The sequence below is a fragment of the Apodemus sylvaticus genome, chromosome 6 (assembly GCF_947179515.1).
Source record: "Apodemus sylvaticus chromosome 6, mApoSyl1.1, whole genome shotgun sequence".
NCBI classification, from domain to species: Eukaryota; Metazoa; Chordata; class Mammalia; order Rodentia; family Muridae; genus Apodemus; species Apodemus sylvaticus.
In genome coordinates, this window is record NC_067477.1 from 4,555,769 (window position 1) to 4,580,992 (window position 25,224).

Sequence of the window (25,224 nt, forward strand, 5' to 3'; positions counted from 1 at the left end):
AAAAGGCTTTAATTTCTTTCTTCATTTCAACCTTGACCAAGTCAATCTTTTTTTTTATTCGATATATTTTTTATTTACATTTCAAATGATTTCCCCTTTTCTAGCCCCCCATTCCCCGAACGTCCCATAAGACCCCTTCTCTTCCCCTGTCTTCCCACCCACCCCTTCCCACTTCCCCGTTCTGGTTTTGCCGAATACTGCTTCACTGAGTCTTTCCAGAACCAGAGGCCACTCCTTTCTTCTTGTACCTCATTTGATGTGTGATTTATGTTTTGTGTATTCCAGTTTTCTAGGTTAATATCCACTTATTAGTGAGTGCATACCATGATTCACCTTTTGAGTCTGGGTTACCTCACTTAGTATGATGTTCTCTAGCTCCATCCATTTGCCTAAGAATTTCATGAATTCATTGTTTGTAATGGCTGAATAGTACTACATTGTGTAGATGTTCCACATTTTTTGCATCCACTCTTCTGTTGAGGGATACCTGGGTTCTTTCCAGCATCTGGCAATTATAAATAGGACTGCTATGAACATAGGAGAGCATGTATCCTTATTACATGGTGGGGAATCCTCTGGGTATATGCCCAGGAGTGGTATAGCAGAATCTTCTGGAAGTGAGGTGCCCAGTTTTCTGAGGAACCGCCAGACTGATTTCCAGAGTGGTTGTACCAATTTGCAACCCCACCAGCAGTGGAGGAGTGTTCCTCTTTCTCCACACCCTCTCCAACACCTGCTGTCTCCTGAAATTTTAATCTTAGCCATTCTGACTGGTGTAAGATGAAATCTCAATGTTGTTTTGATTTGCATTTCCCTAATGACTAATGAAGTTGAGCATTTTTTAAGATGCTTCTCCACCATCCGAAGTTCTTCAGGTGAGAATGCTTTATTTAACTCTGTACCCCATTTTTTAATAGGGTTGTTCGGTTTTCTGGAGTCTAACTTCTTGAGTTCTTTATATATATTGGATATTAGCCCTCTATCTGATGTAGGATTGGTGAAGATCTTTTCCCAATTTGTTGGTTGCCGATTTGTCCTCTTGATGGTGTCCTTTGCCTTACAGAAACTTTGTAATTTTATGAGGTCCCATTTGTCAATTCTTGATCTTAGAGCATACGCTATTGGTGTTCTGTTCAGAAAATTTCTCCCTGTACCGATGTCCTCAAGGGTCTTCCCCAGTTTCTTTTCTATTAGCTTCAGCATGTCTGGTTTTATGTGGAGGTCCTTGATCCATTTGGATTTGAGCTTAGTACAAGGAGACAAGGATGGATCAATTCGCATTCTTCTGCATGCTGACCTCCAGTTGAACCAGCACCATTTGTTGAAAAGGCTATCTTTATTCCATTGGATGTTTTCAGCCCCTTTGTCGAGGATCAAGTGGCCATAGGTGTGAGGGTTCTTTTCTGGATCTTCAATCCTGTTCCATTGATCCTCTTGCCTGTCACTGTACCAATACCATGCAGTTTTTAACACTATTGCTCTGTAGTATTGCTTGAGGTCAGCGATACTGATTCCCCCAGACTTTCTTTTGCTGCTGAGAATAGTTTTAGCTATCCTGGGTTTTATGTTGTTCCAGGTGAATTTGATAATTGCTCTTTCTAACTCTGTGAAGAATTGAGTTGGGATTTTGATCGGTATTGCAGTGAATCTGTATTTTGCTTTTGGCAAAATGGCTATTTTAACTATATTGATTCTACCAATCCATGAGCATGGGAGTTTTTCCCATTTTTTGAGGTCTTCTTCCATTTCCTTCTTCAGAGTCTTGAAGTTCTTGTCATACAGGTCTTTCACATGTTTGGTAAGAGTCACCCCAAGATACTTTATACTGTTTGTGACTATTGTGAAGGGGGTCATTTCCCTAATTTCTTTCTCAGCCTGCTTATCCTTTGAGTATAGGAAGGCCACTGATTTGCTTGAGTTGATTTTATAACCTGCCACTTTGCTGAAGTTGTTTATCAGCTGTAGGAGCTCTCTAGTGGAGTTTTTTGGGTCACTTAGGTAGACTATCATGTCATCTGCAAATAATGATAGTTTGACTTCTTCCTTTCCAATTTGCATCCCTTTGACCTCCTTATGTTGTCGAATTGCCCGAGCTAGTACCTCAAGTACAATATTGAAAAGATAAGGAGAAAGGGGGTAGCCTTGTCTGGTCCCTGATTTCAGTGGGATTGCTTCAAGTTTCTCTCCATTTAGCTTGATGCTGGCTACCGGTTTGCTGTATATTGCTTTTACTATGTTTAGGTATGGGCCTTGAATTCCTGTTCTCTCCAAGGCTTTAAGCATGAAAGGATGCTGAATTTTGTCCAATGCTTTTTCAGCATCCAATGAAATGACCATGTGGTTTTGTTCTTTGTGTTTGTTTATGTAGTAGTGGATTGCATTGATGGATTTCCATATATTGAACCAACCCTGCATTCCTGGGATAAAGCTTACTTGATCATGGTGGATGATCATTTTGATGTGTTCTTGGATTCGGTTGGCAAGAATTTTATTGAGTATTTTTGCATCGATGTTCATAAGGGAAATTGGTCTGAAGTTCTCTTTCTTTGTTGGATCTTTGTGTGGCTTTGGTATCAGCGTAATTGTGGCTTCGTAGAAGTAATTGGGTTGTGTTCCTTCTGTTTCTATTTTGTGGAATAGTTTGAAGAGTATTGGTGTTAACTCTTCTTTGAAGGTCTGATAGAATTCTGCACTGAAACCATCTGGTCCTGTGCTTTTTTTGGTTGGAAGACTTTCTATGACTCCTTCTATTTCTTTAGGCATTATGGGACTGTTTAGATGGTCTAGTTGGTCCTGATTTAATTTTGGTATTTGGTATCTGTCAAGGAAATTGTCCATTTCCTCCAGATTCTCCAGTTGTGTTGTGTACAGTCTCTTGTAGTAGGATCTGATGATTTTTTGGATTTCCTCAGTTTCCGTTGTTATATCTCCCTTTTAATTTCTAAGTTTGTTAATTTGGATACTTTCTCTGTGCCCTTTGGTCAGTCTGGCTAAGGGTTTATCTATCTTGTTGATTTTCTCAAAGAACCAGCTCCTGGTTTTGTTGATTTTTTTGTATGGTTCTCTTTGTTTCTACTTGATTGATTTCGGCCCTGAGTTTGATGATTTCCTGCCTTCTATTCCTCCTGGGTGAAATAGCTTCTTTTTGTTCCAGGGCTTTCAGGTGTGTCATTAAGCTGGTAATATATGCTCTCTCCATTTTCTTTTTGGAGGCACTCAGGGCTATGAGTTTTCCTCTTAGCACAGCTTTCATTGTGTCCCATAGATTTGTGTATGTAGTGTCTTCATTTTCATTGTGTTCCAAAAAGTCTTTAATTTCTTTATTTCTTCCTTGACCAAGATATCATTGAGTAGAATATTGTTCAGTTTCCATGTGTATGTGGGTATTCTGTTGTTTTTGTTGCTATTGTAGAGCACCCTTAATCTGTAGCGATCTGATAAGAGGCATGGGATTACTTCAAACTTCTTGTATCTGTTGAGGACTGTTTTGTGACTGCTTATATGGTCTTTAATTGAGAAGGTACCTTGAGGTGCTGAGAAGAAGACATATTCTTCTGATTTAGGATAAAATGTTCTATAGATATTTGTTAAATCTTTGGTCCATGACTTCTGTTAGTTTCATTGTGTTTCTGTTTATTTTGTGTTTCCCTGATCTGTTCATTGATGAGAGTGGGATGTTGAAGCCTCCCACAATTATTTTGTAAGGTGCAATGTGTGCTTTGAGTTTTAGTAAAGTTTCTTTTAGGAATGAAGAAATGCATCTTGCATTTGTAGCATAGATGTTCAAAATTGAGATTTCTTCTTGATAGATTTTTCTGTTGATGAGTCTGATCTTTTTTGATGAATTTTGGTTGAAAGTCAATTTTATCCGATATTAGCATGAGTATTGCAGCCTGTTAACTGAGGCCATTTGCTTGGAAAATTGTTTTCCAGCCCTTTACTCTGAGGTAGTGTTTTTCTTTAATACTGAGGTGCATTTCCTGTATACAGAAAAATGCTGGGTCCTGTTTAAGTATCCAGTCCGTTAGTCTTTGTCTTTTCATTGGGTAATTGAGTTCATTGATGTTAAGAGATATTAAGAAATAGTGATTGTTGCTTCCTGTTATTTTGATGTTATTTTTATGGTTGTGTGGATATCTTCTTTTGGGTTTGTTGAAAGATTACTTTCTTGCTTTTTCTAGGGTGTAGTTTCCCTCCTTGTGTTGGAGTTTTCTATCTATTATCATCTATAGGGCTGCATTTTTGGAAAGATATTGTGGAAATTTGGTTTTGTTATGGATTATTTTGGTTTCCCCATTTAATTGAGAGTAATTGACAGTTTTGCTGGGTATAGTAGTCTGGGCTTTCATTTGTGTTCTCTTAGGGTCTGTATGAGATCTGCCTAGGATCTTCTAGCTTTCATAGTCTCTGGTGAGAAGTCTGGTGTAATTCTGATTGGTCTGCCTTTCTATGTTCCTTGGCCTTTTTCCTTTACTGCTTTTAAAGTAATTCTTTGTTTAGTGCATTTGGTGTTTTGATTATTATGTGACAGGAGGAATTTCTTTTCTGGTCCAATCTATTTGGAGTTCTGTAGGCTTCTTGTATGTTCATGGGCATCTCTTTCTTTAGGCTAGGGAAGTTATCTTCCATAATTTTGCTGAAGATATTTACTGCCCTTTTAAGTTGGCAATCTTTACTTTTTCTATACCTATTATTCTTAGCTTTGATCTTCTCATTTTGTCCTGGATTTCCTGGATGTTTTGGGTTAGGAGCCTTTTCCATTTTGCATTTTCTTTGACTGTTTAGTCTGTTTCCTATGGTATATTCTGTACCTGAGATTTTCTCTTCTTTTTCTTGTATTCTGTTGATGATGATTGCATCTACACCTTCTGATATCTTTCCTAGGTTTTCTATCTCCAGGGTTGTCCCCCTTTGTGATGTCTTTATTCTTTCTACTTCCATTTTTAGATCCTGGATGGTTTTGTTCAATTCCTTTACCTCTTTGTGTTTTCCTGCAATTCTTTAAAGGATTTTTTGTCTTTCTTCTTATGGACTTCTTATGGACCTGTTTACTTGTTTTATCTTGTATTTCTTTAAGGGAGTTATTTATCCCATTCTTAAAGTACTCTGTCATCATCATGAGATGTGATTTTAAATCAGAGTTTTGCTTTCCTATTGTGTTGGGTTATCTAGGGTTCACTCTGGAGAGAGAACTGGGTTCTGATGATGCCAAGTAGTCTTGGTTTCTGTTGCTTGTGTTCTTTTCCTTATCTATCATCATCTGGTTATCTCTTGTGTTAGCTGGTCTTGCTGTCTCTGAATGTGGCTTGTCCCTCTTGTAAGCCTGTGTGCCAGAACCCCTGGGAGAGTATTTCTCTCTGGGAGGAACTTAGGTATGGGGAATTGTGTATAGGTTCAGCTTCACAGTGCAGACAGAAACTGGAAGGAACCTGTCCCTCGCTGTTCCCTGGTTCCAGTGTCCTGATGGCTTAGTGCGGGTCCCTCTTGGACCAGGAATTTGAGCAGAAGTGGTGTCCTTACCTCTGCTCATAGATGAGTCAGCAATCCACGGAGACTGGCTCTCTCCATATGGTATTTTCTTATAGATCACTGTGGCGCAGGATCAGCTCTGGGCACAGATTCATACTGCTCCCTACAACACCTCTAAAGTGGCTATTCTTGTATCTAATGTATGTGTTATTTGACGACACCATGGTGTATCCACTTTTGAATGAATCAGAATGAGAAGATGTGATCCAATTTCCTGACATAATCCCTTTTGCAAAGACATCCAGAATAGTGAATTGGGGCACAATCCCATAGTGGTGTTCAGAATTGTAAAATATAGTTAGGTCCAAAAGGAACATCTAGGGGTTTATGATCGATGAAATGAGGGTCTAACCAGAGGAGAAGGGAAAATAATTCACAATGAATGCAGAAAAATGCTATAAATCAACATGTCCATTTATTCAAGGAAATCTCCTACACAGACATTGCATGAGATCAGCAAGTATTATGATCCTCATATTAGATTTCTTAGAAGAATAAGCTTATATTATATATTTACAATTGTATGGAGCCTAGACATTTGTGAATGGATTACATTATACGAGGAAGATGTCAATATAAACCCATACTACATAATTAATCTTTCATTCCTATGTATTGTAACTTATGTGAGTCATTAGCATTCCAATGTACTGGAATATGAAATACAGCATTATAGATATTATCCAACACATCACAGGGATTCTGAGCAGGTATGGAAGGTAGAACATGCATTTAACTGGTCCTCCTCTTGGTTTCCTGCAATATTTGTTGCATCCAATTTGTTAACCTGAAATTTGAGCACAATATATATGAATATTCTGAATTCATTTAATATGGATTTTTGTTTTAATATGTGTAGCTACATTTCAGGTACTCTACTACATATGTAAACATGTTCCTACACAATGCTATTGTTTTCTCTGATCCCTGATCATATTCCAAATCCATCTTTCTGTAGCAAAACCTCACCTCCCAAAAAGCTTTACAAACACATGCACTGCCCCAGAATAGGAGGACCCTGGATTGTAAAGCTACTCAGGTAGAGATAAAGCTTTCTAGGCACACATATTCTCTAACAATTAGAATTCCTATTATGGAAATTTTCTCTCTACCCTCATCCCATTAAATGGATGTTCATGAAGATTGGGAAACAGATGGAGTTGCTGAATATATTTCCTTGATTTCTATTTCCTAATCAAGTTGAATTTCTTTTGGAATGTTAACTTCTCTGTGAGTTTCATAGTGGTAGTCCCTCTTTTTGTTGTATGTGAATGTTCCGATAATTCATACATGGAAAAAAGGGGTGATACATCTTAGACCAAGACTCCTTCTACCTTCTGCATTTGCCCAGGTACAGCCTGATGAAGATAACAAAGACCCTGATCTCTCTGTGTACACCTTATTACAAATGGGAACATCTAGAGCTGTATCCATGTGCCACTAGGAAAGAAGATGACTTTGAGAGTGTCATTGATGATAATGCAGAAAGAGCTTAAATTCAGACACTGAGACATCAGTTAACTCTACAAGTAAACAAGAGCCATTTATCCCTGCAGCTGAGCAATCTCAGAACTGGAGTTGCAGGGATAACTTTTTGCTCAAGTCAGACTGGGCAACTTCAGAGTAAACAATTGGATTTAACAGATATATATAGAACTTTTCATCCCAAAGCAAAAGAATATACCTTTTTCTCAGCACCTCATGGTACCTTCTCCAAAATAGATCATAGAGTTGGTCACGAGACAGACATCAACAAATATAAGAAGATTGAAATAATACCATGCTTCCTACCAGATTACTATGAAGTAAAAGTGGTCTTTAGTAACAGTAAAAACAACAGAAAGCCCACATACACATGGAAACTGAATAATACTCTACTCAATGATACCTTGGTCAAGGAACAAATAAAGAGAGAAATCAACGATTTCTTAGAATTTAATGAAAATGAAGGCACAACATACACACATCTATGGGACACAATGAAAGCAGTGCTAAGAGGAAAACTCATAGCTTTGAGTGCTTTCAAAAAGAAATTCGAGAGAGCTTACACTAGAAGATTAACAGAACAACTGAAAACCCTGGAACAAGAAGAAGCTAATTCACCCAGGAGGAGGAGAAGACAGGAAATCATCAATCTCAGGGCTGAAATCAATCAAGTAGAAACCACGGGAACCATACAAAGAATCAACAAGACCAGAAGCTGGTTCTTTGAAAAAATCAACAAGATAGATAAACCCTTAGCCAGACTAACCAAAGGGCACAGAGAAAGTATCCAAATTAACAAAATTAGAAATGAAAACGGAGATATCACAACAGAAACTGAGGAAATTCAAAAAAATCATCAGACCCTACTACAAAAACCTGTACTCAACACAACTGGAGAATCTGGAGGAAATGGACATTTTCTTAGACAGATACCAATTACCAAAATTAAACCAGGATCAAATAGACCATCTAAACAGACCCATAACCCCTAAAGAAATAGAAGGGGTCATAGATAGGCTTCCAACCATAAAAAGCACAGAACCAGATGGTTTCAGTACAGAATTCTATCAGACCTTCAAAGAAGACTTAACACCAATACTCTTCAAACTCTTCCACCAAATAGAAACAGAAGGAACACTGTCCAACTCCTTCTTTGAAGCCACTATTACGCTGATACCAAAACCACACAAAGATCCAACTAAGAAAGAGAATTTCAGGCCAGTTTCCCTTATGAATATCGATGCAAAAATACTAAATAAAATTCTTGCCCACCGAATCCAAGAACACATCAAAACAATCATCCACCATGATCAAGTAGGCTTCATCCCAGGGATGCAGGGATGGTTCAATATACGGAAATCCATAAATGCTGTCCACTACATAAACAAACTCAAAGAAAAAACCACATGATCATTTCATTAGATGCTGAAAAAGCATTTGACAAAATTCAGCATCCTTTCATGCTAAAAGTCTTAGAAAGGACAGGAATTCAAGGCCCATATCTAAACATAGTAAAAGCAATATACAGCAAACCGGTAGCCAACATAAAACTAAATGGAGAGAAACTTGAAGCAATTCCACTAAAATCAGGGATTAGACAAGGCTGCCCCCTCTCTCCATATCTTTTCAATATAGTTCTTGAAGTCCTAGCTAGAGCAATTAGACAACAGAAGGAAGTCAAAGGGATACAAATTGTAAAGGAAGAAGTCAAATTATCACTATTTGCAGATGATATGATCGTATACTTAAGTGACCCTAAAAAGTCTACTAGAGAACTCCTACAGCTGATAAACAACTTCAGCAAAGTGTCTGGCTACAAAATCAACTCAAGCAAATCAGTAGCCTTTATATATTCAAAGGATAAGCAGACTGAGAAAGAAATTAGGGAAATGACCACCTTCACAATAGCTACAAACAACATAAAGTATCTTGGGGTGACTCTAACCAAACAAGTGAAAGACCTATATGACAAGAACTTCATATCTCTGAAGAAGGAAATCGAAGAAGATCTCAGAAAATGGAAAAACCTTCCATGCTCATGGATTGGCAGGATTAATTTAGTTAAAATGGCCATCTTGCCAAAGGCAATTCACAGATTCAATGCTATTCCCATAAATATCCCAACCCAGTTCTTCATAGAGCTAGAAAGAGCAATTCTCAAATTCATCTGGAATAACAAAAAAACCCAGGATAGCTAAATCTATTCTCAACAGTAAAAGAACTTCAGGGGGATTCAATATCCCAGACTTTAAACTCTACTACAGAGCAATAGTGATAAAAACGGCATGGTATTGGTACAATATCAGGCAAGCGGATCAATGGAATAGGATTGAAGACCCAGAAATGAACCAACACACCTATGGCCACTTGGTCTTCGACAAAGGGGCTGAAAGCATCCAGTGGAAAAAAGATAGTCTTTTCAACAAATGGTGCTGGTTCAATTGGAGGTCAGCATGCAGAAGAATGCGCATCGATCCATTCTTATCTCCTTGTACCAAGCTCAACTCCAAATGGATCAAGGACCTCCACATAAAATCTGACACACTGAAACTAATTGAAAACAAACTGGGGAAGATCCTGGAGGACATGGGCACAGGGGAAAAGCTCCTGAATAGAACACCAATAGCTTATGCTCTAAGATCAAGAATTGACAAATGGGACCTCATAAAACTACAAAGTTTCTGTAAGGCAAAGGATACCGTCAAAAGGACAAAACGTCAACCAACAGACTGGGAAAGAATCTTCACCAACCCTAAATCCGACAGAGGGCTAATATCTAATATATACAAAGAACTCAAGAAATAGAACCCAGAGATCCAAATAACCCCATTAAAAAGTGGGGTACGGAGCTAAACAAAGAATTTTCACGTGAAGGACTTCGGAGAGCTGAGAAACACCTTAAGAAATGTTCAACATCATTAATCATTAGGGAAATGCAAATCAAAACAACCCTGAGATTTCACCTCACACCAGTCAGAATGGCTAAGGTCAAAAATTCAGGAGACAGCAGGTGTTGGCGAGGATGTGGAGAAAGAGGAACACTCCTCCACTGCTGGTGGGATTGCAAGATGGTGCAACCATTCTGGAAATCAGTCTGGCGGTTCCTCAGAAAACTGGGAATGTCACTTCCTGAGGACACTGTTATACCACTCCTGGGCATATATCCAGAGTATTCTTCAGCATGCAATAAGGACACATGCTCCACTCTGTTCATAGCAGCCCTATTTGTAGTAGCCAGAAGCTGGAAAGAACCTAGATGTCCTTCAACGGAGGAATGGACACAAAAAATGTGGTATATTTACACAATGGAGTACTATTCAACCATTAGAAACAATGAATTCATGAAATTCTTAGACAAATGGATGGAGCTGGAGAACATCATACTAAGTGAGGTAATCCAGTCTCAAAAGATCAATCATGGTATGTACTCACTGATAAGTGGATATTAGCCTAGAAACTTTGAATACCCAGGTCATAATCCACAAATTAAATGATATCCAAAAAGAATGGAGGAGTGGCCCCTGGTTCTGGAAACACTCAGTGCAAGAGTATAGGGGAATTCCAGAACAGGGAAGTGGGAAGGGGTGGATGGAAGAATAGGGGCACGGAAGAGGGCTTATGGGACTTGCGGGGAGTGGGGACCCAGAAAAGGGGAAATCATTTGCAATGTAAATAAAAAAATAAAATTAAATTAAATAAAATAAAAAAAAAAAGAAAAACTTATCTAAAAAAAAAAAAAGAAAGAAAGAAAAGAAAAAACTATCTGCAGGTGGGTTCAGGACCAGTAGGGGGCACAGTGGGACCAAAAATCCCCAGCAGAGAGATGTAGAGCTTGTGTGGGAGACTCTTTATCCTCTGTGGTTTCCTTTCTTAACTTACATGTAACTATGGTGATTGACATGTAATGTTTCCGTGCTCAAAAACTGTGAAAATTCTTTGTTAAGCATGTCATAGATTTATATTTTCTTGACATACAAACACACACACACACACACATACACACACAGAAACACATACGAAGCATACTCTTCTTGATGAAATCTTCTGTTTACAGATACACAGTTAATTTCCATAATTTATTTATTGTGCTGGTGCTGTAAAAATCATTCATGTACAACTGTTTCTGAAGTATATTTAATTTTCGTTGTTTGGGCAACAATTTTTTAGTATATAACATGTTGGAAAGGCAGATGGTACTTGTATGTATTGAAAGGAGGTTGTAAATTCTAATAACTTAACTCCTTTTTAACTTTGCCATTAGTGTTGTTCTTCTTGTAACAACCTGTAAATCTATCTCTTAACTGTGGCAGAAGAGGAGGCACTGTTTCAGGATGTAAATCTTTTTAGAGCACAGGCCCTGATGTTAGTTACATCCATAGCTTCAGCACAATCTCAGAGATGAGGTATGGGATGAACTTCCTCAGACAGAATTAGGGCTTGGGCCTCTGTGTCCTGAATTTTAACTCAGGTGTCCCTCAGGTGTCCCTTCTTCTTCAGCAGGACTAGGCCTTTATCTAAGATGTACCCTGCTCATGAATATGCAAATCATGTGAGTCTATGGTGGTAAATATAGGGATGTCTACATCCCTCAAAATCATATGATCACTGTTGTCTGTACAGTGACTGAGTATAGAGGACTTCGCCATGGGGTGGAGCTGTATCATCCTCTTCCTGGTGGCAACAGCTATGGGTAAGTGGTTCACAGCAGCAGACTTGAGATTCTGAGATACTCTCAGGTGACAATGACATACACTCTGTCTTTCCTTCTACAGGTGTCCACTCAGGTCCAGCTGCAACAGTCTGGGCCTGAGCTGGTAAAGCCTGGGGCCTCAGTGAAGATTTCCTGCAAGGCTTCTGGCTACACATTCACTGACTATGAGATGTCCTGGGTGAAGCAGAGTCATGGAAAGAGCCTTGAGTGGATTGGAGCTATTAATGCTTATGGTGGTACTGGTTACAATGAAAAATTCAAGGGCAAGGCCACACTGACTGTAGACCAATCCTCCAGCACTGCCTATATGGAGCTTAACAGATTGGCATCTGAAGACTCTGCAGTCTATTACTGCTCAAGACACAGTGTTGCAACCACATCCTGAATATGTGAAAAAACCTGAAGGTGCAAGAAGCTTCCTGTGACTAATATGACTCAGAGAAGATTATCCTGAAGACTTGCTGAGATGCAATCATTTTGATAGTCCATTTTTGTGTCTCTTTTTTAGAGACCTCCCATGCAGTTTATTAACTTTGCAACCAGATATCTCTGAATTCTTTGATGCTGATTTAGTCTGCTCCTAAAGTACCCCATACTTCATCATTCTCTTCACCAGTGACAGCCTCCATTGACATATTTCTTCTTTAATAAAACAAAAAAGGATAACTGTGATTATGCATGATAAAATTATCTTTGGAATCTGAGAAAGACTAACACTTTAATTGGAATAGATGGGAATAAATTATAGTATGAATTTGATCTGTAAAATCCCATCAACTTTTGGGCAAACTACAAAATATCGTCCTAATTGAGGTTACCCAGTCACGAAAGAACACACATGGTATGGACTCTCTGATAGGTGGATATTAGCCTAAAAGCTCTGAGTACCCAAGATACAATTCACAAACCACATGAAGCTCAAGAATAAGGAAGATCCAAGTGTGGGTGCTTCCGTTTTTCTGAGAAGGGGAACAAAATACTCACAGGAGAAAATATGGAAATAAGAAGTAGAGCGAGACAGTAGGAAAGGTTGTCCAGACACCATCCCACCTGGGGATTCATGCCATACACAGTCACCAAACTATTGTGTATTCCAAGAAATGCTTGCTGAAAGGAGCCTGATATGGCTCTCTCCTGAGAGGCCCTGTCAGAGCCTTCGAAATACAGAGGTAGATACTCTCAGTCAACCATTGCACTGACCGTGGATTCCCCAGTGGAGGAGATAGAGAAAGGACTGAAGGAACTGAAGGGGTTTGCAAGTTCATAAGAATAACAACATCAATCAACCAGATCCCCCAGAGCTCCCAGGCTCAAAGCCATCAACCAAGGAGTACACATGACTCCATATGGATATGTAGCAGAGGATTGCCTTGTTAGGCATCAATGGGAGGAGACATCCTTGGTCCTATGAAGGCTTGATAGATGCCTCAGTGTAGGGGAATTGAGGATGGGGAGGTGGGAGTGGGGTGTGTCGAGGAGCACCCTTATAGAAGCAGGGGAAGGGAGAAATGGGATGGGAGTTTCTGAGAGGGGGAAACTGGAAAAGGGGATAATGTTTGAAATGTAAATCAAGAAAATATTCAATGAAAAAGAAAAAAAGACCAAAAAAAAAAAAAAAAAGAAAGAAAGAAAGAAAGAAAGAAAGAAAGAAAGAAAGAAAGAAAGAAAAACCCCGTTTGCAGTCATAAGTCTTAAGTGACTTCTAGGTGTTTTGCTATCTCTGCTTGTGTGGTCCAGCAGAAGATCTAGGCTCTTGGAATGTGAAGGTTATTAATATCAGAATACATAGCTGCATTGTTCCTGCATGCATAACGTCGAAAAGTCTACTAAATAGGGAGTGAGGATGACTATAGGATAGATGGAGAAGAAGACTGAAACAAATGTTAGAAAGCAGAGGGCTGTCTAGTGAATACTATGGCAACCCCAAGTTTAATTATCATAGACCTATAGACTTTACAGTGTCATAGGGAACAAAGTCATAGTCAGGCAGAGACAATACCTGACATACATTGGATATCTATTGCCATCCAGAAGCCTCCTATTTCCTTCTTCCAAGACTAACAGAACATTCAGCCCTCCTTCCTTGACTCTGACTGACATATAGTCTTTCACAGAAGTAGGCAAAATGGCTTCTGACACAAAGCCACAAAAGATTAATTTCTGTATGATGGATAGAAATAATATTATATCAAGTTTCACAGAATTCATTTATCACCTTAATGAATGTACGTGCTAACTGAGGTAGATTCTGAGGTTATATGTTAATATATGGTCCCATAATAATGTTCCCAGTCTCAATAATCTGTCCTACAGCTTTTAGAGAACATGGGCCTTCTGTCATTATGTTTTTAGAAATGGGAACTGCAAGAGCTGAATACAACTGCCAGCCAGCAGGAACCCGGCTTCAAGAGAGACATTATAGTAATATTGGCACAACTTAAAATCGCTGATGCATAAGTCATCATCCCCAGGTAAATGAGCCATTTCTCTCTTCAGTGGAACTCTGTCAACACCGAAGTTAATGGATAGGTTTCTTTTTCTTTATTTTCATAGATATTTTCTTTACATTTCAAATGTTATCCCCTTTCTTGGATTCCCCTCAGAAAACCCCCTATCCCATCCCTCCTCCTCTTGCTCACCAACCCACATAAGGTTTTTCTTAAACCAGACTGTGAAAATTCAGTTTAAATCATGACAAACCTATTTTCAGGAGCATTCATGACTAGTAGGGGGCACAACGAGACCAATAATCTCTATAGAGAGATAAGCTGTGTGTGGAAGCAACTCTGTATCCTCTGTAGTCTACATTCTCAAGTGCATTAACTGATTTGCCCTGCTTTGATTGGCATATGATGTCCACATGCTCAAACTCAGTAAAGATTCTTTGCTAAATAGTTCTTAAATTTATGTTCACTTGCTTTTATTTGTTTTTTTTTTATAATTTTTTGAATAAAAGTCATACAGTGTTTTCTAATAACTGATTTTTCCACCCCAACTATTTCCAGATTCTTCCTACCTCCAAATTCATGAAATACATACTATTTTCCTTTCTGAATAACAGCAAAAAAAAAGAAAAAAAGAAATTTAAGGAGGAATAAAAACAAATGGAAACAAAACAAAAGATAATAAAAACCAAGACACACAAACACCACACACAGAAGAGAGAGAGAGAGAGAGAGAGAGAGAGAGAGAGAGAGAGAGAGAGAGAGAGAGAGCTCAAATAAAACCTCAATTCTGTAGCCATGATATATATACAAAAGGTAAATGATACAAAGAGTATTGAACAAGACAATGTCTCCAAAAATTCCATTGAGGTAATGTTTTTTGTTGGAATCAACTAATAAACATGTCTTCTATGATTAATTAACATCGCAGGAGAGACTCCACTGGTGAAAACTATTCCTTTACATGAGTGTCAGCTGCAGTTCTTCTTGGTTTGGGCTGAAAGCCTGCACTCATTTCCTTCTCCCAAGTTTATCTGGGTTGATTTGCCTCAGGCTCTGTGTCTGCAGCCACACTCTGTGAATTCATAAAAGCATCAGTCAAATTGGGTCTGGAAGACGCTCTTTCCTTGGAGTCCTGCATCCACTCTGGCTCTTACAATCTGCTCAATTTTAAAATATTTTATTCTTTATTCTATCTCTATTTACTGTGTCATCTTTGTAAATTCCTTATATTGTAGTGACCAAATTCTATTCCCTCAGCTTCTACAATTAAATACACCAAAACAAAATATTCAGTTCTTGGAACATGTGTGAATGAGAACATGAAGCACATGACTAATGTGTGTAGGTGACCTATTCAGTATATATTTTCCAGTTCCATAAGACTCTTGCAGATCAGATAATTTATGATTTATCACTGGGTAATACTCACTTTTCTGTATGTATGACTATTTCCTTTTTATTTATGCTTTATTAGAAATATGGGATGGTTTCTTCCTCTATATGTTGTGAAAAGACTGTGAATAACATGCTGTGAATAAACATGAATGTACAAGTATGTCTACAACAAGATGTAGAGCCATTTGAGTAGCTGTATTTACCAGCACAAGATACATTCAAATCAAACCAGTGAAAATTACCAAATGTGAGACCTAGAAATGACTGAGCAGGTAGAGATGTCTATTGGAAAGCTTAGCATAAGTGTAAGTCATCCTCTGAAGTTAATATATCCAACTTGGTTCAGGTGTACCTTTTTACCACTACTAAGAATACCATAACACTTTAAAAATTACAACATGGATGGGGAGGAACTTTTAGGACCCACAGCAAGCTGAATGTCTTTTGGCATTTGATGATTGATACGCAAAATATAATCTCTTTATTGGCAAAAATTTCTGGAAGTTCACTATTTACTAGAGATAATACTATATATATGTATATAGGTAATAATAATAAAACTCGCTGTGTTATTAGTTAATTAAATAGAAGATTAGTACGTTTGGAAAGAGAGTTTTAGGAAGGTCCCAAGGAGAATCACAGGGACCTAGTGATGGTAGACTGTGGTGAGAGTACTGAGAGTGGTGGTAGACCATAACATATTTCATATATGATTGAAAATCACAAAGAATAAAATCATTATGAAATATAAAATAACAACTTTACATGTATATAGAACTTTCATAAAATGTATTTTGTACACTGTGTATATTTCTTCTGTAACCTCTTGTCTGTACTATTTTTCCTTTATTCTACTAGGCAATTTCAGTGATACAATATCATGTATTTGTGTACATAGTTGCATATAACTATGAAATAAATAAGAAGTGATAAGGAGAGTTTCACTTAATGTATGTGATTTTTGAGATTCTCTTAATTTATATAGGTTTATCTCATTGCATCAATTTTTCCAAAATTATTGTAAATTTCTTATTCATTTCATTCATTTGTGTGCATTCATTTATGCATATAAATGAAGTTTTTAAATTCACATCACACACATATATATGTGTATATACATATATATGTATATATGTGTGTTTATGTATACATGCCTTAGTCATAAAATCCTTTGTTCACATGTGTAAAACTTATATCTATAATTTAGTTATTCATGATAGTGCTGCAATAATCATTGATAGATAAATACTTTAAGCACATTTACTTTTAGTTATTTAGTGAGTTTTGTATTATATAACCTGTTAGAAATAAAAATGTTAATTGCATATATCTGAAAGAAGTCCCTAAAGTTTCAAAAAGTTAGGTATTTTTGGAAATTTTCACCAACATCACTGTTGTCGTCTTTGTTGTCATCCTCATTGTTGTCATTATCACAAAGCATCATGTGTAAATCAATGTCTTAAAATTGTCCCAAGTCAAGCAACAGATTCAGGGCAAAAAATCCGAGAGCTTACAGCATCTGCCCAGGGTTCATGGAATGTGTATGGGATGCATTTCCTCAGAGAATTAGGACCTGAGCACTCTGCTGCCTGACCAATGTGCCTTCCCAGTCCTTGTTCACCAGTTCTTCTCCAGATGGACTAGGTTCTTATCCAAGATGGACTCTGCTCATTAATATGCAAATTACCAGAGTGTATGGCAGTAAATACAGTGATGTCAACACCCTGAAAACATCTTGTGATCAGTGTCCTCCTCACAGTCCCTGAACACACCAACTCTAACCATGGAATGGAGCTGGGTCTTTCTCTTCCTCCTGTCAGTAACTGCAGGTAAGGGACTCACCAGTTCCTAATCTGAAGAAGAGACATGGCTTGAGCTGACAATGGCATCCACTCTGTTTTTCTCTCCACAGGTGTTCACTCCCAGGTTCAGCTGCAGCAGCCTGGAGGTGAGCTGGTGAAGTCTGAGACTCCAGTGAAGCTGTTCTACAAGGCTTCTGGCTACGCCTTCACTGACTATGAAATGGACTGGGTGAAGCAGTCACCCACACATGGCCTGTAATGGATTGGAGCTGTTAATCCTGCAAGTGGTAGTACTAGCTACAATGAGAAGTTCAAGGGCAAGCACACACTCACTGCAGACAAATCCTCCAGCACAACCTACATGGAGCTCAGCAGTCTGACATCTGAGGACACTGCTCTCTATTACTGTGCTAGACACAGTGTTGTAGTCACATCCTGAGTGTGTCAGAAACCCTGGAGGAGTTGAAAGCTGCAACCAGACTGAGATGGCAGAAAGGTTAATCTTTACACTTATTCAGAAACTGTAATTTTGAATGTCCACTCACTGCTTCCTCCTCACAGTCCCATAGTGCCTTTGTCATCTTTGTAAAAAAAAAAAAACTTCTAGGACTAAAGTGACGGTGGTTTAGGGCAAACCTACAGAACACCATACCTTCCCTATCTCTTCATCAGTGACCACCTCCATTAACATGTTTCTTGCTCCCTAAAACAATAAAAAGTACAAGTGTGATGACACATGATAAAAATATCTCTAGATCCTGAGTTGTGTTGCTAACTCTGCCTGTGTGTTTCAACAGAAGTTCCAGTCTCTTAGAATGTGAGAAATATTTATATCAGAATGCACAGGCTAGTAAATATATTTCCAGTAGGTTGGTCAAAATATTATTAAATCATTTTTCATGGAACTCATTAGCCATCACATTGTATATACCTGTTCAATTAAGTAGGTTCTGAGATGATACCTGTTTGAGACCATATTTACTTCCCTCCCAGTCTCAGCAATCATCCCTACAGTCACTAGCCTTTTTAGAATGTGGACCTATACTGATACGGCATCACCTCTCATGATTCATCACATACCCTTTGCTCAGCTTTTTTCTATAGATTATTTGTGAACGTGTGTCTCTCCATCCACATGTGTTTCTTGTGCTTCATTTTTGTTTGACTTTTCTTCTGTTTGTTTTGCTTTATTCCTATTTGTTTACTTTTCAAAATTATTTTTAGGCTCCAGTTAGATAAAGAAATAGAACGAAGCTTGGAGAAGATCAGGAATGTGTTAGGGAATGGAAATCATTTATCAGAAAAAATCATGATATAAATATACCTGGATTCCAAGAGACCAGAACTTTTTTATTTATTTCTTTTTATTGGATATTTTATGTAGTTACATTTTAAATGTTATCTCCTTTCCTGGCTTCCCCTCTTTAAGCTCCCCTCCCCCCCTCCCCCGCTTCTATGAGAATGCTCCCCTGCCCCCACTCCTACCTCACTGCCCTGACATTCCCCTACATTGGGGAATGGAGCTTTCACAAGACCAAGGCCTTCTCTTCCTATTGATGTCAGACAATGCCATCCTCTGCTATACATGTGGCTGGAGACATGAGTCCCTCTATGTGTACTCTTTGGTTGGTGGTTTAGTCCCAGGGAGCTCTGGGGGTTCTGGTTGGTTGATATTGTTCTTCTTCCTATGGGGTTGCAAACCCCTTCAGCTCCTTCAGTTTTTTCTCTAATTTCTGCATTGGGTACTGGTGTTAAATCCAATGGTAGGCTGCCAGCATCTGCCTCTGTATTTGTCAGCCTTTGTCAGAGCCTCTCTGGAGACAGCTATAACCGGCTCCTGTCAGTAAGCACCTCTTGGCATCTGCAATAGTGTCTGGGTTTGGTGTTCATATATGAGATGGATCCCCAGGTGGGGAGGTGTCTGGATAACTTTCCTTCAGTCTCTGTTCCACACTTTGTCCCCCTATTTCCTTTAGACAGGAGACTTTCTGGTTTAAGAATTTGGAGATGATCCAGACATAATTATTTCACCCTATTCACAAGAGCAACTTGCTTGGCTACAACAGAGAGATGATGAATGGACTATTTTATTGGCCAGCTATCAAGGGAAGTTTGATACCCACCTACCAGGAGATAAACTAATACAATTTCTCTATAACACCCCTTTTGTTTTTTCAAAAGTTATGTGATTAAAACCTATAAGGGATGCTTTAACTGTCTTTATAGATGGATCAAAAAATGGAAGGGCTTCCTTTGTCATTGGAAATCGGGCCTCTCATATTAACACGACCTATGCCTCTGCTCAATTGGTAGAATTACGAGGCACCCTTGAGGTATTTAAAACAATTGATGAGAGTTTTAATCTTTATTCAGATAGCCATTATGTAGTCAGAGCCCTCCAAGTTCTTGAAGTTGTCCCCATTATACAGCCTTCATCACTGGCCTTCTTGTTGCTTTTCAAGATACAGCAGCATATAAGGGTTCGAACTAGCCCATTCTTTGTAGGACACATGAAGGCCCATACAAACCTACCTGGCCCTCTAACTAAGGGGAATGATTTGGCCGATAAAGCTACCAGCTTTTGTATTGGCCTCCCTTACTGATTCACTTCGAGAGGCTCAGATGGCTCATTCCCTTCATCGCCTAAATGCTCAAACATTGAGACTTAAATATAAAATAACTCGAGAGCAGGCTAGGCAAATTGTGAAACGTTGTAAAAGTTGTCTAATATTGCTTTCTGATCCGAATCTGGGAGTTAATCACAGGGGCCTTGACCCCGGAGAACTTTGGCAAATAGATGTTACTCATGTTCCCTCTTTTGGAAAACTTAAATTTGTGCATGTGACTGTTGATACCTTTAGTGGTAATGACACATGTTATTTACCTTCTCTGTTATGGGCCAACCCAAAATACTTAAGACAGACAATGGACCTGCTTACACCAGTCAAACATTTAAGCAATTTTGTTCTCATATACAGATAAAACATATTATAGGCATCCCCTACAATCCCCAGGGTCAAGGGATTGTTGAACGTGCCAATCAAATGCTTAAAAATACCCTTTTAAAGCTCACCACTGAGGAAACTCTCTATTCCTTTAAAGGCAATGCTAAGCTCCTATTATCCCATGCCCTGTTTGTTTTAAATTTCTTAACTTTAGGTAAACATCTCCACTGCTGATTGCCTATGGCATCCCACAACAAATATGGATTGTGTCCAAGCCCTTTGGAAAGACCCCCTATCTGGGAAATGGCAGGGGCCAGACCCTGTTATCATCTGGGGAAAAGGGTCTGGCTGTATTTATAATTCTAAAGAAGGGGGAGCCAGATGGCTCCCTGAAAGATTAATAAAGCCTTATAACAAATTCCAGGGTGGCTCCTGAGAAAATTCTATGTTTTCTCTTCTAGTACCATGAGTAACCATTGAAGAATATGCCTTCTCCTTCTCATAATGACTCTGGAGAGGGTAAGTCCCTTGGGGGTGGAAAGTCACCATAAGTCCCCCTACCAAATTTTCAATTACACATGGCTCATCATAAATCAGGCTGGGGATGTAGCCAATTCCACCTCCAAGGTTGCAGCCCAAATATCCTGGATCCCATTAGAAGTGGACCTTGGTAAATTAACCCTAGGGGCCCCTTCTGATTCGGGTGTACTAGACAAATATTTGCCTCTAGAGCACGCCCCCGAGATCTCAGATTATAGCACGGAGCCTGGCTGCAGTAATACAGTCAGGAGAGCTAGTCTCGCCTTAATAAAGACGGAATTTATGTTTGACCCCGGGGCCTCTCATAGAGACTGTTCTTTGGGCTACCGTTGTGGGTACAGCACTGATTACAACTGTGCTGCCTGGGGCTGTAAGACCACAGGAGATACTTACTGGAAGCCTTCATCCTCATGGGATTTTATCACAGTTAAAAGAAAGTTCCCTGTCATGAAAATCTATGATCCCAATGAAATGCCCTTGAATAGTCAATGTGGGAGAGATAGCTCACTAAAAGGATGGTGCAATCCCATCATAATATCTTTCACACCCCTGGAAAAAACTATGATTGGCTAAATTCTCGTGGAACTGAATGGTGATTGCGCCTTTATAAGAGTGGGAAAGATACTGGATTGACCTTCACAATAAAGTTAACAAAGGTCCTCCCAAATGAGCATCGGGCTTCCATTGGACCTAATCAGCAATTACATAATCTTGCCCCTTCATCACCTAAGGAAGCCTCAAGGCCTAAGGGCCCCACACGAGGTCCAAGAAGTTCCTCATTGACTACCTTGTTTCAGCCCACCATACCCCGGGCCCTATGCCCTCCTCCCACTTGATATTTTCCATTGTTTTTTTTTTAATTCGATATAATTTATTTACATTTCAAATGATTTCACCTTTTCTAGCCCCCGACTCCCCGAATGTCCCAAAAGCACCCTTCTCTTCCCCTGTCCTCCCACCCACCCCTTCCCACTTCCCCGTTCTGGTTTTGCCGAATACTGTTTCACTGAGTCTTTCCAGAACCAGAGGCCACTCCTCCTTTCTTCTTGTACCTCATTTGATGTGTGGATTATGTTTTGGGTATTCCAGTTTTCTAGGTTAATAACCACTTATTAGTGAGTGCATACCATGATTCACCTTTTGAGTCTGGGTTACCTCACTTAGTATGATGTTCTCTAGCTCCATCCATTTGCCTAAGAATTTCATGAATTCATTGTTTCTAATGGCTGAATAGTACACCATTGTGTACTACACATTTTTTGCATCCACTCTTCTGTTGAGGGATACCTGGGTTCTTTCCAGCATCTGGCAATTATAAATAGGGCTGCTTTGAACATAGTAGAGCATGTATCCTTATTACATGGTGGGGAATCCTCTGGGTATATACCCAAGAGTGGTATAGCAGGATCTTCTGGAAGTGAGGTGCCCAGTTTTCAGAGGAACCGCCAGACTGATTTCCAGAGTGGTTGTACCAATTTGCAACCCCACCAGCAGTGGAGGAGTGTTCCTCTTTCTCCACACCCTCTCCAACACCTGCTGTCTCCTGAATTTTTAATCTTAGCCATTCTGACTGGTGTAAGATGAAATCTTAGGGTTGTTTTGATTTGCATTTCTGTAATGATTAATGAAGTTGAGCATTTTTTAAGATGTTTCTCCGCCATCCGAAGCTCTTCAGGTGAGAATTCTTTGTTTAACTCTGTACCCCATTTTTTAATAGGGTTGTTCAGTTTTCTGGAGTCTAACTTCTTGAGTTCTTTATATATATTGGATATTAGCCCTCTATCTGATGTAGGATTTGTGAAGATCTTTTCCCAATTTGTTGGTTGCTGATTTGTCCTCTTGATGGTGTCCTTTGCCTTACAGAAACTTTGTAATTTTATGAGGTCCCATTTGTCAATTCTTGCTCTTAGAGCATACGCTATTGGTGTTCTGTTCAGAAACTTTCTCCCTGTACCGATGTCCTCAAGGGTCTTCCCCAGTTTCTTTTCTATTAGCTTCAGAGTGTCTGGCTTTATGTGGAGGTCCTTGATCCATTTGGATTTGAGCTTAGTACAAGGAGACAAGGATGGATCAATTCGCATTCTTCTGCATGCTGACCTCCAGTTGAACCAGCACCATTTGTTGAAAAGGCTATCTTTTTTCCATTGGATGTTTTCAGCCTCTTTGTCGAGAATCAAGTGGCCATAGGTGTGTGGGTTCATTTCTGGATCTTCAATCCTGTTCCATTGATCCTCCTGCCTGTCACTGTACCAATACCATGCAGTTTTTAACACTATTGCTCTGTAGTATTGCTTGAGGTCATGGATACTGATTCCCCCAGATTTTCTTTTGTTGCTGAGAATAGTTTTAGCTATCCTGGGTTTTTTGTTGTTCCAGATGAATTTGATAATTGCTCTTTCTAACTCTGTGAAGAATTGAGTTGGGATTTTGATGGGTATTGCATTGAATCTGTATATTGCTTTTGGCAAAATGGCCATTTTAACTATATTTATTCTACCGATCCATAAGCATGGGAGGTTTTCCCATTTTTTGAGGTCTTCTTCCATTTCCTTCTTCAGAGTCTTGAAGTTCTTGTCATAAAGATCTTTCACATGTTTGGTAAGAGTCACCTCAAGATACTTTATACTGTTTGTGGCTATTGTGAAGGGGGTCATTTCCCTAATTTCTTTCTCAGCCTGCTTATCCTTTGAGTATAGGAAGACCACTGATTTGCTTGAGTTGATTTTATAATCTGCCACTTTGCTGAAGTTGTTTATCAGCTGTAGGAGCTCTCTAGTGGAGTTTTTTGGGTTACTTAGGTAGACTATCATGTCGTCTGCAAATAATGATAGTTTGACTTCTTCCTTTCCAATTTGTATCCCTTTGACCTCCTTATGTTGTCAAATTGCCCGAGCTAGTACCTCAAGTACAATATTGAAAAGATAAGGAGAAAGGGGGCAGCCTTGTCTGGTCCCTGATTTCAGTGGGATTGCTTCAAGTTTCTCTCCATTTAGTTTGATGCTGGCTACCGGTTTGCTGTATATTGCTTTTACTATGTTTAGGTATGGGCCTTGAATTCCTGTTCTCTCCAAGACTTTAAGCATGAAAGGATGCTGAATTTTGTCAAATGCTTTTTCAGCATCCAATGAAATGACCATGTGGTTTTGTTCTTTGAGTTTGTTTATGTAGTGGATTGTATTGATCGATTTCCGTATATTGAACCAACCCTGCATTCCCAGGATAAAGCCTACTTGATCATGGTGGATGATCGTTTTGATGTGTTCTTGGATTCGGTTGGCAAGAATTTTATTGAGTATTTTTGCATCGATGTTCATAAGGGAAATTGATCTGAAGTTCTCTTTCTTTGTTGGATCTTTGTGTGGCTTTGGTATCAGCGTAATTGTGGCTTCGTAGAAGGAATTGTGTAGTGTTCCTTCTGTTTCTATTTTGTGGAATAGTTTGAGGAGTATTGGTGTTAACTCTTCTTTGAAGGTCTGGTAGAATTCTGCACTGAAACCATCTGGTCCTGTGGTTTTTTTGGTTGGAAGACTTTCTATGACTCCTTCTATTTCTTTAGGCATTTTAGGACTGTTTAGATGGTCTAGTTGGTCCTGATTTAATTTTGGTATTTGGTATCTGTCAAGGAAATTGTCCATTTCCTCCAGATTCTCAAGTTGTGTTGCGTACAGTCTCTTGTAGTAGGATCTGATGATTTTTTGGATTTCCTCAGTTTCCGTTGTTATATCTCCCTTTTAATTTCTAAGTTTGTTAATTTGGATACTTTCTCTGTGCCCTTTGGTCAGTCTGGCTAAGGGTTTATCTATCTTGTTGATTTTCTCAAAGAACCAGCTCCTGGTTTTGTTGATTTTTTGTATGGTTCTCTTTGTTTCTACTTGATTGATTTCGGCCCTGAATTTGATGATTTCCTGCCTTCTACTCCTCCTGGGTGAAATAGCTTCTTTTTGTTCCAGGGCTTTCAGGTGTGTCATTAAGCTGGTAATGTATGCTCTCTCCATTTTCTTTTTGGAGGCACTCAGGGCTATGAGTTTTCCTCTTAGCACTGCTTTCATTGTGTCCCATAGATTTGGGTATGTTGTGTTTTCATTTTCATTGTGTTCTAAAAAGTCTTTAATTTCTTTCTTTATTTCTTCCTTGACCAAGGTATCATTGAGTAGAGTATTGTTCAGTTTCCACGTGTATGTGGGTTTTCTGTTGTTTCTGTTGCTATTGAAGACCACTTTTACTCCATAGTGATCAGATAGGATGCATGGGATTAGTTCGATCTTCTTATATTTGTTGAGGTCTGTCTTGTGACCAATTATATGGTCGATTTTGGAGAAGGTACCATGAGGTGCTGAGAAAAAGGTATATTCTTTTGTTTTAGGATAGAA

At 39.0% G+C, this 25,224-nt stretch overlaps 1 pseudogene and 1 gene segment (V, D, J or C); both read left to right on the forward strand.

The window, feature by feature from the left end:
* Positions 1 to 11,756: 11,756 nt before the first annotated feature.
* Positions 11,757 to 12,110, forward strand: LOC127687764 (Ig heavy chain V region 108A-like). The segment is given in 1 exon segment: positions 11,757 to 12,110. A coding segment is annotated over 1 exon segment (354 nt).
* A 5,231-nt stretch (positions 12,111 to 17,341) lies between these two features.
* Positions 17,342 to 17,808, forward strand: LOC127687765 (Ig heavy chain V region VH558 A1/A4-like; annotated as a pseudogene).
* Positions 17,809 to 25,224: the final 7,416 nt, after the last annotated feature.